General features: G+C 37.6%; 1 protein-coding gene across 2 annotated transcripts; it reads right to left on the reverse strand.

Moving 5' to 3' along the window:
- Window positions 1–307: 307 nt before the first annotated feature.
- Window positions 308–11,506, reverse strand: LOC119795204 (coagulation factor IX-like). Of its 2 annotated transcripts, none has more exons than XM_038303065.1 (8): window positions 11,350–11,506; window positions 9,807–9,979; window positions 9,692–9,716; window positions 9,495–9,608; window positions 9,290–9,421; window positions 8,488–8,912; window positions 1,557–1,701; window positions 308–1,434 (listed from the first exon to the last, which is right to left on the reverse strand). In XM_038303065.1, the coding sequence occupies exons 1-8, from the start codon at window positions 11,435–11,437 to the stop codon at window positions 875–877; spliced, it is 1,662 nt and encodes a 553-aa protein (XP_038158993.1). In that variant the 5' UTR covers window positions 11,438–11,506; the 3' UTR covers window positions 308–874. The 2 variants fall into 2 exon arrangements, with proteins under 2 accessions (XP_038158993.1, XP_038158994.1); XM_038303066.1 differs by having other exon boundaries at window positions 9,807–9,956; window positions 11,350–11,481.
- Between the last annotated feature and the right edge of the window lie 600 nt (window positions 11,507–12,106).

Below are 12,106 nucleotides of genomic sequence, written 5' to 3' on the forward strand. Positions count from 1 at the left end.
AGGGAGATGGAGGATTGAGTGATCAGACTAAGAACAAACTCTGCAGAGGTACACACTGTTCTTCCCGTTTTTCTTTCTTCTTTATTTATTACCTGCTCCATCTTTATATTGTGCTGCATTTCTTAGAGATGATGTGGTCAGAATGTTCGGTAAGGAGAATGTGTGTTTAGGACACGAAGACCAATATATGATATTCAGAGAATAGTTTTTTTAATATATATATATATATATATATATATATATATATATATATATATATATATGTTTAGTGTAACTATCAGTAAAAAAGATTCTTTTTTTTATTTTGTCTGTGGATTTGTGCGTAAAACATTAGAGTCAATATCATTCCTTGGCATTGTGGTTGTGGATCACAGATGCTGAGCTAAAAGAATAACTACTTTAATGAGTCAGGGAGAGAGAAGGTCAAATAAATTACTTAGACCTAATCTCAAGCAGCAACATTTTCTTTTAATCTAATTTTATTTAATTTTTTCTAATCTTTAAATGTTTCCTCTGTCAGTTTGTGTTTCCCATAGGAAAATTAACTGGCACTCTACTTCCTGCCTCCATAATAAAAAACAAAAAAAAACGGATATCTGTATAAATACCATCCTGATCCAAACAAGATGATGACTCAAAAGATCACAAAATAGCCTTGGCCTTGACTGTTATGATATTTTTGAGGTTATAGTTGTTTTGAGATGGTAGAAATCTCCTTTGCTGTTTGTCCTCCTCAATCTAACCATTAGCTTCAGCCTCTGATTTCATTGCAAGGAACTAAGAGTGATATTTAATATAGGTGAGAAATTAACCTCTTCTAACTTTTATAAGGAAAAAAGTTGACCAAACCCTTAATAAACCAAGCTAAACATTTTCAGTTGTTCTCTAAGATTCCAGTTTTTCCAGTAATCCAGGAGTAGTACCGTGAAACTCGGGTGTAGACACCATATTTCCCCTTCTGGGCACAACCCTCCCCCCAGCTGACTATGCCAGTGAGGAACCAAGTTCCTTTGTAGTTGGTGGCATGTGGTCCACCGCTGTCCCCCTCACAGGAATCACTCAAACCATCTGAAAAGCCAGCACAGAACATAAAAGCGCTGATTTTGGACTTGCTGCTCTGGTGGCACAGTGTACGGTCCACGTGAGGAACAGATATCTTCTGAAGCTTTTCGGACAGACGGCCCAGGCTGCCCGTCCGTCCCCAGCCGCTCACCAAGGAGCTGCTGGAATCTCTTAGGAGACTCTGTATGAAGGGTTTTGGGCCCAGGCAGATGGGACGTCTCTCATTTGAGAGTACAACAGGAGTGGACAGCTTCAGTAGGGCAAGATCATGATCGTACTGGGATTTATTATAGTCATAAGAGGGGAAGATGTGCTCCTCTGCCACATCATGGTTGCTCTCTGTAGCCTCGACCACGTTCACATCAAATTCACCTGGAAATGTAATAAAATGAAATTAATTCACATTTTAATAGCATAATTGCAGACGTCAGGATATGTTCTTTATAGAATATTCTTTTTTAAAGTATGCAGTCACAGAGTTTTGTTTCTCTCACCAGCTCTGACGAAGATACTGTGTCCATTTAATCTGGCCGTAACCAGACAGTGAGCAGCAGTGATTACCCAAAATTCACTAATCAGAGAGCCTCCACAGACAGGCAGCGTTTTGTTATACTTGGGTAGAAAAGTCATTAGGGCCACCTGCGAATGCAAACGGGGAAACTTTTACTTTAATCAACAGTCCAGTAAACCTCACTCTGGCCTTTCACGTTTGTTTTTAACACATTTTGCTTTTAATTTTTCATCCTTGTTAAAAAGTTTACTATAATAAGTAATTAAATTTAAGTAATTAAATTAAGTAAGTTAGGTAAAAAAATTAATAGATATTAAGTTACATTTTATTTTCCAGTTGGTCAGGTATGAAAACCTCAAAACCCTTTAAATTATAAAAAACATTTTCTCCACTGTTAATTCCATGAAATCATTAATCAATATTAATGCATTTGCAAATATGTCCAACATCAGTTATTGTGTTTTTTTGTAGTTAATAGGAATATAGGTTTAATTGCAGAGGTCTCATTAGGCAGTCTATATTTTTATTTTTATTTTTATTATCTTGTGTAGTTGGATGTGTTTATATATATATATATATATATATATATATATATATATATATATATATATATATATATATATATATATATATATATATATATAAAACTGTAACTGGAGTGTGTGAAAAAAGTAATTTCCCTCTGGGATTATTGAAGTATTTCTGATTCTGATATCCCATAATGAATGTGCAGTTTAAGAGCAGTTTATACGGGGCTTTGATTGCACTTATCTGCAGTCACTGGCATACAATTGCCAAAAACAAAAACACAAAGAAATTTTAAATACTTATTTTTTGTCAATGCTGTTATTTTCATCACAAAGAAATTTTGAGGTAAAACTTAACAAAAGTCTATTTTGCACAACACTGCTTTAAATGAGGGGAGAAAAGGATTTTTTCATGCTGAAATGTTATGGGTGTTAAAAATACATCACACAAACATATATATATATATATATATATACAGAGATGGCAAAAGTACTCACTTTCCGTACTTGAGTAAAAGTACAGATACTTGTGTTAAAAAATACTCAGGTAAAAGTGGAAGTACTGATTAAACTTCTTTACTCAAGTAAAAGTAACAAAGTACAGGCTTGTAAATTTACTTAAAGTATAAAAGTAAAAGTACAAACCAGTTTTTTCATGCCATTGCCTACATTTTAAATGGATGTCTGCCAATAGGACTAGATCTCTGTTGTGTTCATTTTCAATCATCTCGTCGTCCATACTACTATGCTAACGCCACCAAGCTGCAAGGATTTGCAGCGAATGAATACCGCCGAATGTGTCGATTCATCTTGTAGTGGTGCGTCAAATGCAACGTAGATTCCCATCCAATTAGATTGAATTTGGCATTGATGACGTGAAAAATAATAACGGTAACTCCATTGAAATGATTCAAAACTAAAGTAACGAGCCAATTTTTTAAAATGTAAGGAGTAGAAAGTACAGATATTTGTCTAAAAATGTAAGAAGTAGAGGTAAAAAGTCGCCATAAAAATAAGTAGTAAAGTAAAGTAAAAATATCAGAAAAATCTACTTGAGTACAGTAACGAAGTATTTGTACTTCGTTACTTCCCATCTCTGTATATATACATATGGATAGTAGTTGATGAATGAAAATCTACAGTTTAGGTTACCTCTTTGAAGTTCAAAGTTAAGAAAGAGACTGCGTAAAAAATAGCATTCGAAAGAGAGTTCCATGTTCAGAACAGAAAGTCACATCTGCTATTAACATGTCAGTTATCTCAAGACTTTCAGGAAAACTCGTTGGTCATTACCATCTGAGGAGTATATGAGGAGCGGACTGTCACCATCTCCTCGCCAGAGTGTTTGCCAGTATTGGGTACTCTAGCCCCTCTGAGTTTAGCCGAGTCTAACCTTTGAGTTTTCGTTTCTCTGAGTCCTCTGGTTCTAACCCTTTGTCTCTCTTGTGGTCTCCGGCAGGCTTATCTCCTGATCAACTGGATAAGCCTGGACCGTCAAGCCTGGGAAGGAATTTGTTCATCTCTCTGAGAGAAAGAAACTATTCATCTGATAAATACGCAGACCACTTCAGGAAAGCTTGTGACAGCCTGCTCCGCTGCTTCTCTGGACCACCATTAGTCTGCCTGTCCACCTTCCAGCAAGTAATCTCCTAATCTGAACAAGCCCCCCTACAAACAAGAATCAAGGAGCAACCACAAACCTCTACAGTGAGTCCTTATCTGGCTATGTATCAGTATCAACCTGTTTTTCCAATGGACCTTGAACTCATCACTCTGATCTCCTCCTAGAGTTTGCGCTTACGGTTCACCAGACCGCTGGATTTCCCCCAAGCTGTGATAACCATTGTTTTGTCTCTCTGTCCTCACTAAGACTAAGAAAGTAGAGCACATCACCCCAGTTCTAAAGTCCTTACACTGGCTTCCTGTATCTCAGAGAATAGACTTTAAAATACTTCTGTTAGTCTATAAATCTCTGAATGGCTTAGCACCTAAATACAATACAGACTTGCTATCAGTGTATCAACCCTCCAGACCACCCGGGTCTTCTGGCTCCAGCCTGCTCTGCATACCTAGAACCAGAACTAAACATGGAGAAGCAGCATTTAGTTCCTATGCTCCACTTATCTGGAACAAACTTCCAGAAAACTGTATAAGTGCGGAAAGCCTGAGTTCCTTTAAATCAAGACTATAAACACATTTGTTTAGGATTGCCTTCAACTGTTCTAATTAAACAGTTCAACTAAAACATATTTTCTTTAATCCAACTGTTTTTAATATTCTTTTTTTGTTTCTGCATTTTTTTATTTTGTTTATTTTTTATTTTTTTTATTTTTTCCTACTTGCTTTGATTCTGTTTTATCTTCCTGTATTTTAATCATGTAAAGCACTTTGCATTGTCTTTGTACTGAATTGTGCTATACAAATAAATTTGCCTTGCCTCTGAGCTCCCCAATTTTCAATAAACTGTTAAACTCTGAGTTTGCTTCTGTATGTGGGCTGAACATTTAAAACCCATCATGACACAGCCCTAGACTGGACTAGAGACAGACCCTCATGGTAAGTATGGATAGCTTTGAAGTAGGAAAGTTTGTCTGGGTCTAAATTGGAGAAAAAAAAATTGGATAAATAAATAAAATCCTTTAATGTGGTCTGAAACTATGTAAAAGACACTGTGCTTTTTCATGTTTTATACTGTAGAGTCTGTTTCTGCCAATCCACTATTACCTTCAGGGCATCGTTGCATTTTTCCCACAGAGCCAAACAGGCTTGGATAGATTTTCCTCTGCATGAATGAAAACTTAACCATTTGAAAACAAATTTCTTCTAAAATCCTCACATTAGCATTTTAATGTGACAAAAGACTCCCACGAAAAACAAAATCAAAATATCGTTATGGGAGAAAATAGTTTTCAGTGTACAAAGTTTTTAAATTATATATAGAGATTATGTCAGAGTTTTTTTCCCCATGATTTTTTTTCTTCTTTTCATCAAGTTGAGACCTAGATAGCTGTATATCTTCTAATCAGGCAAGCTTGTCGGATTGAAAACACATTTAGAAAATAATAACCTCAAAGCAGGCATTAGTCTGACATGATGCTCTAATTTTTTATGTCCTCCTTTCATTAGTTGTATGCTAAACCATCATAATGAACAGAAATGGATGCTTGAAAGAATCAGCCTGTGTGTAATTATTATATTCTTTTTTTTCCACTTTGTGAATGTAGTTACTGAAATAAGGTAGCCTTTCAATAATATTCTAATTGATTAAATGTGGTTGTGAGTGGCAGACTGGAGAGATGGAGGCTAAAATGCATTGTCAAGATACAGAAACCTCATATATGAACAGATAAGGAAATATTGTGGGATGGTACTTCCCTGTATTATTATTATTGTGGTATAATAGCTGGGGGGAAAAAACAACAAGAAAAGTATGTGTTAAATACTGTGGAAAAGGTTAAGAGACCCCTCTGGGAAAGGCAGGTTTTGCAAAAATATTAAACAGTTGTGGTGAACCCAGGAGGACATTGGAGAGGATCATCAGGAGTCCTCTTCCCTCCATTCATAAACAATTTTATCCCAGCGCTGCGTGTCTCGAGCCTGTAACATTATAAATGACCCTTCATATGTCCACCATTGACTGTTCTCCCTGCTGCCCTCTGGGAAGAGGTTTCACAGCATCCGCTGCATGACCAGCGGGTTGTGCAACAGTTTTCCCCCCGCTGCCAACAGACTGTTAAACTGTTGAAACTCTAAACTGGACTCTGCATCACACTTGCATTATTTTACACCACCAACGTGGCTGAAACTTTTATAATCCTACTAAATAGGACACAACTCAATGTTATACTGCATTTTGCACTGTACTGGACCTTTCCATATTAATGCCTTTTTGCACCATTTTTTTTTTACTGGTTTTACTTTTATGCTATACTGTTTACATGATGATCACTGCTGCACTTTAAAATGGTAATGTTCATTTCACTGTTTTAATCTGCTCATTTTACTGTTGGAAGCTGTAAGCAACGTAATTTTCGTTTTGTATACACTCGGTGTATACAAAATGACAATATAGTTTGTCTAAGTTTCTAAGTCTGATACTGTGGGTTGCAATGGTGTAATGACCCAACAATAGCAAGTAAGCAACATTATCTGTGTGGGCTCCATACCAAGTACAAAACGAGATAAAGGTTTAGGATACGGCGACAGTTCCATAAATTGGCCAAGAGGATACAATTATGTAATTCTCAGTAATATATGATCACACATCACACACAGAAAAATAGTGACTGCGCACCTTGAATGGAACCATTGGTGACAGCGCACCACCACATGTTACAGACTGTTAGCAATATTTCATTTATACTCCGTTTGTGTTTCATGGGTTGTGTTCTAATGAACTATTATGATGTATAATGTGTGATTCATCCTTTGTTAACTCTTGCTTAAGATTGTTCCAGATAAAGGTCATGCAACGGACCGGTTGTGAAAGAAGCCTGAACAGCCTCTATCACATGTTTCTTCTAAACATGTGTTCTTGGAACAATTCAATTGTAAAACAACCACATGCTTTGTTTTAACATACACTCACCGGCCACTTTATTAGGTACCCCATGCTAGTAACAGGTTGGACCCCCTTTTACCTTCAGAACTGCCTCAATTTTTCGTGGCATAGATTCAACAAGGTGCTGGAAGCATTCCTCAGGGAGTTTGGTCCATATTGACATGATGGCATCACACAGTTGCCGCAGATTTGTCGGCTGCACATCCATGATGCGAATCTCCCGTTCCACCACATCCCAAAGATGCTCTATTGGATTGAGATCTGGTGACCGTGGAGGCCATTTGAGTACAGTGAACTCATTGTCATGTTCAAGAAACCAGTCTGAGATTATTCCAGCTTTATGACATGGCGCATTATCCTGCTGAAAGTAGCCATCAGAAGTTGGGTACATTGTGGTCATAAAGGGATGGACATGGTCATCAACAATACTCAGGTAGGCTGTGGTGTTGCAACAATGCTCAATTGGTACCAAGGGGCCCAAAGAGTGCCAAGAAAATATTCCCCACACCATGACACCACCACCACCAGCCTGAACCGTTGATACAAGGCAGGATGGATCCATGCTTTCATGTTGTAGACGCCAAATTCTGACCCTACCATCATGTCGCATCAGAAATCGAGACTCATCAGACCAGGCAACGTTTTTCCAATCTTCTATTGTCCAATTTCGATGAGCTTGTGCAAATTGTAGCCTCAGTTTCCTGTTCTTAGCTGAAAGGAGAGGCACCCGGTGTGGTCTTCTGCTGCTGTAGCCCATCTGCCTCAAAGTTCGACGTACTGTGCGTTCAGAGATGCTCTTCTGCCCACCTTGGTTGTAATGGGTGGTTATTTGAGTCACTGTTGCCCTTCTATCAGCTCGAACCAGTCTGGCCATTCTCCTCTGACCTCTGGCATCAACAAGGCATTTCCGCCCACAGAACTGCCGCTCACTGGAAGTTTTTTCTTTTTCGGACCATTCTCTGTAAACCCTAGAGATGGTTGTGCGTGAAAATCCCAGTAGATCAGCAGTTTCTGAAATACTCAGACCAGCCCTTCTGGCACCAACAATCATGCCACGTTCAAAGTCACTCAAATCACCTTTCTTCCCCATACTGATGCTCGATTTGAACTGCAGGAGATTGATTGACCATGTATACATGCCTAAATGCACTGAGTTGCCACCATGTGATTGGCTGCTTAGAAATTAAGTGTTAATGAGCAGTTGGACAGGTGTGCCTAATAAAGTGGCCGGTGAGTGTATGTGCTGAGGTTTAAAGTAAGATCCTTTTGTTTCCCTTTCCCTTAGTTAAACCTCAGCTGGTGTAATTAGGGACATCCCCTTTTCTTCAATAAATAGCAAGGAGAAAGCTGAAGACTGCAGAGTGGGGTGGAGATTGTAAACTCCGCAGTCTCTTCCTACTCTCCTCGCGAGTAACTAAATTAATTGTCTATGTGCCTTCTTTCTTTCCCTGTATGTATGATGTTTTAGGTGCTTAGACCTGACACAGACATCTCAAGTTCCCAAAACTAATTTCAGGGAGATGCTTATCAGGAAGATGCTTATGCTTATCTGGCATGTGTTGCGGTATAAATATGGTCCGCTGCGGTCAGTCACTTAAGTATCAGGTGGGTTTAATAGGAAATTTTCGCACCATTATATTTGCAAGGACACGTTCTTGTTAGGGGACCCACCAGGTGTCAGTGATGGGGCCCCTATTTATGCCATCAGTGGGCTGGTTTTAAAACAGTGTTACATCAATTCAAAGTTTTGATCCTATACTAAAAATGTATGACTTATGATTAAAAAATTATTAACCACCTTCATTTTGCATTCAAAAAGACTGTACCTGCCAAGGTATCTCTCCAGGTCTGGCATCATTTCCTCCAACAATCCTCTGGTCTGAGTTTTTGTCCTCTGTGATGGTGGGGAGTGTAGGGAAACCCCAGGAATACTTTTCTAGAGGACTTTTGGTTGCATCTGTCGTGGCACTGATGTTTACAGTGTTAGCAGAGTTTAAAGAGGAACTGGAGCTCAACCGCACTGACCTTATATTTATTACAGAAGCTGATGAGTTGTCAGACAGGTCTGATGCATTCAATGGGGGGTTGGGATAATCCTCAGTTTCTTCATAATAATCGTAGTAATCCTGATGGCTGCTGGTGGAGTTTTGTTGTATTTTAACAGAGCTTGCTGGGTTTGAGGATGCTGCCCACCTGAGTGATCTGGTAACAGCTCCAGAGGACAGGCTCACAATACCACAACTGAATGATCCTGAAGAGACAATAAACATTGCCTGAGTTTAACAGCTGTTTAACTCAGATTTCCAATGTTTTTATTTGTAAACCCGTCTTTCTAAGTGTTATATACAAAAGTTGTAATATGATGATTACTCCCTTATAAGTCTTTTAGGGTCAGATGACCTTGGAGGGAATACCTTGGCTGCGTTTTAGATAAATGTTACATCTTTGCTGACCAGTATATAGTTTCTACATAACTATTACCTTTCCAACACTGAACATCTATAAATGTCTGCATTGTTGATTCTAGGTGGTTGATTTTCTATGCAGCAGAAAGAATACATTGTAGATAAAATCCAGAGAACTCTGCTCAGTGTTGTGTTTATGTGAATGTTACTTTTTTTCTTTTACCTGTTGCTTCACAGCTTTTTCTATCTGTTCCAAGTTTATAACCAGCTGCACAATGACATACAGCCCGCCGTGCTTGCATTTTGCAGAAATGCGAACAGCCACCATTGTTGACAGAACACTGTCTGGTCATGTCTGTAAAAAAAGAGAACAGACCCTTAAACTGCTTCTATGCTGAAAAGATTACTTTGTTGTTTGTTATACTTACCGGTCTCACAGTTTTTGCCACTGAAGTTAGGTCTGCACCAGCAGATATACGAGCCTACTCCATCCTGACAAACTCCGCCATTCTGGCAGGGCTTTGGCTCACATTGATCACCATCTATGGACAAAGATAAAACAAACACATAGATTCAGACCTGATTTAACTCTACAGTGTGGAAAGATGATAAATATTTCACTTACCAATATAGGCAGCCCAGAACTGTGTCTGGAAGTGAAACAGAAATACCAAAGATATAAAATATATTAAAAAAACTCTAGGCAGAAGATTTATTGATTTGCTTGTGTACAAACCTACAGTTTTCTCGTCGTCCTCGAACCACTCCCTGGCCTCCTCCATGTTGCATTGCTCCTCCCTACATTCCCGCTCCAGGTTAGCCTTCTGTAGGATTTCCTCCAAACGGCCACTGTTGTATCGTCGTTGGCGTTTCAGCACCAAGTGTGCTGTCTGCTGAGAGATAAACACAGTCTCTAAAAGGAAAATGAGAACGAAAAAAAAATTCAGAGATCACGTGACAAAATCTGTTTAACCCTAATGAAAACGTAAAAGGCTGCAAAATATGAAATAACTTTGATAATACTGCGAATTATATAAAATATCCAAAACTCACATTGGATCAATCTATTTTGATTGCAATTTGTTGTACTTTACAGCAGTGTTTCCCAACCCTTTTTGAATTGTGTACTTTGGGCATTTTGTGTGTTCATTTTGTTTTACGCCTCTCAGTCAAAAATATTGATGGTTGTCCAAAAGTGAAATGTACCATAACGGAATCTGAAATAAAACTATTTTAATTAATTCTTTCCTTTTTAAATACAAAACATAAGTATGTTGCCTGGAAGTTAGTAAGGAATTGAAATATACACAAAATAAAAGCATATTATAAACCTGTATTTCTAAAACTGGAGCTCCTCTGAGTAATTAAAAATGTATGTTTTGGTTGATAAAAACTTGTGTAATTCTTCAGTTTGGTCATCACAAAGCAAAACAGATCTCAGCCCTATTTCGTTTTACTACCAAAGGGGGGGAAAAAAAAAAAAAAAAAAAAATATATATATATATATATATATATATATATATATATATTTATTTATTTATTTTATTTATTTTTTTTGCAGCGTCCTGTCTGAGGCCAAAAAGAGCCCAACAGATTTTACTCTCACAAGTGGAACATTATCACTTTCACCACATGGCTCTGCTTGAATTATGTAAATAATTTTATTATGGTTTATGTGGGGAATGATTTATGTTATATAGACATTGCAATAAAAATAAATAAAAGGGAGAGAAGGTGAAAGAAAGAGAAGACAAAAGATAGATATTGATAAAACTTCATCAGTTTGCTTCATTACCTGCAGAGACAGATGTAAAAAGAAGAGCACAACCAAATGATATAGAACCACTGATACAAAACAGCAAATTACAGTATTATTCGATACAGAATGCATTAAGTGGTAGCCAGAGAAAAAAAGTAGACAGCTTTCTATTTGGCCTGGTTCTGCTGGAGGTTTCTTCCTGTTAAAAGGGAGTTTTTCCTTTCCACTGTCGCTACAAGCATGCTTAGTGTGAGGGATTACCCTCTAGTCAATGAGATGATTTAATCAACTGGTTTGCCAATCTGTTGAGTTTTTTTAAATATTTTTTTACTGAATTTCAGTTTTCCTATTTTGAAATGACTTTGACTGTCTTTACAGATAAACATGCTATTTACAGCTAAAGAGAATCTCTGATGAAAGGAAACAGAAATCCTCCGGCAGAAACTCACCTTAAGATCTATAGGTTCTATGTATCTGGTGTGTTTTTTTTTTTAGTAAGCAATGCTATGGATGTGGCTATTTACCTGTGTTGTCCTCTGCAGTGTCAGCACTCAGTCCAGATATCCCCAGTTGAATATAAACAATGAAAACCAGCAGACAAACTCTGGCCATTTTTGCCGTTTTTAGTGATCTGATGGATTATGACACAAGTGCTCAAGCACTGCAGGTTAAAACCAAGTTACCGCTCCAAAGTACAGGAACATACTGTTTACTCACCTGTGTGGTCACAGTCTGTGAATGTTTGTTCTTTGTCATTTGTTTAGATATATGTGAGAAAGAAAGCAAGAGAGATTCAAAATATACATAGTTACTGAAGAATTCAATAAACGCAAACTTGATACATTTTTATAAGTATTACTCAGAGTTAAGGATTTGTATCCCATCATTTTAGATTCCAGACGAACGTTGTCTTATATTGACTAATCATGACAGTCGACAATGTTTTGTATGAGCACGTTTGTGCCCATATCACTGGCTATCACTATCAGAAATGTTGTTTGTCAAGTTAAGCACTAAGCGAAGACACCTTTTGCAATGTTTTCTGTGTGTGACTCATGCACACAATGAAATGCCTACACTGATAGCATTCAAATTTGTTTAAAAGTTTAACTGCCAAATTTCAGTGTAGATTAAGAAAACCGACTGGAGTATTTCTAACATAAACATCTCTTGTTTAAAAGGAGATGTTTCAAAGGATTTAAAAGGATTCAGAACCAGTAATGGGAGGTTGAAGTCATGTGATGCAGAGCGATGCCAGATCATAGTGGCTTCCTGATAGCT

This window comes from Cyprinodon tularosa, unplaced genomic scaffold (genome assembly GCF_016077235.1).
Source record: "Cyprinodon tularosa strain WSP-4 unplaced genomic scaffold, ASM1607723v1 ctg503, whole genome shotgun sequence".
NCBI lineage: Eukaryota > Metazoa > Chordata > Actinopteri > Cyprinodontiformes > Cyprinodontidae > Cyprinodon > Cyprinodon tularosa.

Coding starts and splice junctions, on each gene's coding strand:
- LOC119795204 (XM_038303065.1), bottom strand. CDS start 11,437: ATGGCCAGAGTTTGTCTGCTGGTTTTCATTGTTTATATTCAACTGGGG. Junction 9,422..9,494: donor TGGCAAAAACTGTGAGACCG/GTAAGTATAACA, acceptor CTTTTTTTACAG/ACATGACCAGACAGTGTTCT. Junction 1,702..8,487: donor CTGGAGAGATACCTTGGCAG/GTACAGTCTTTT, acceptor TTGCATTCGCAG/GTGGCCCTAATGACTTTTCT.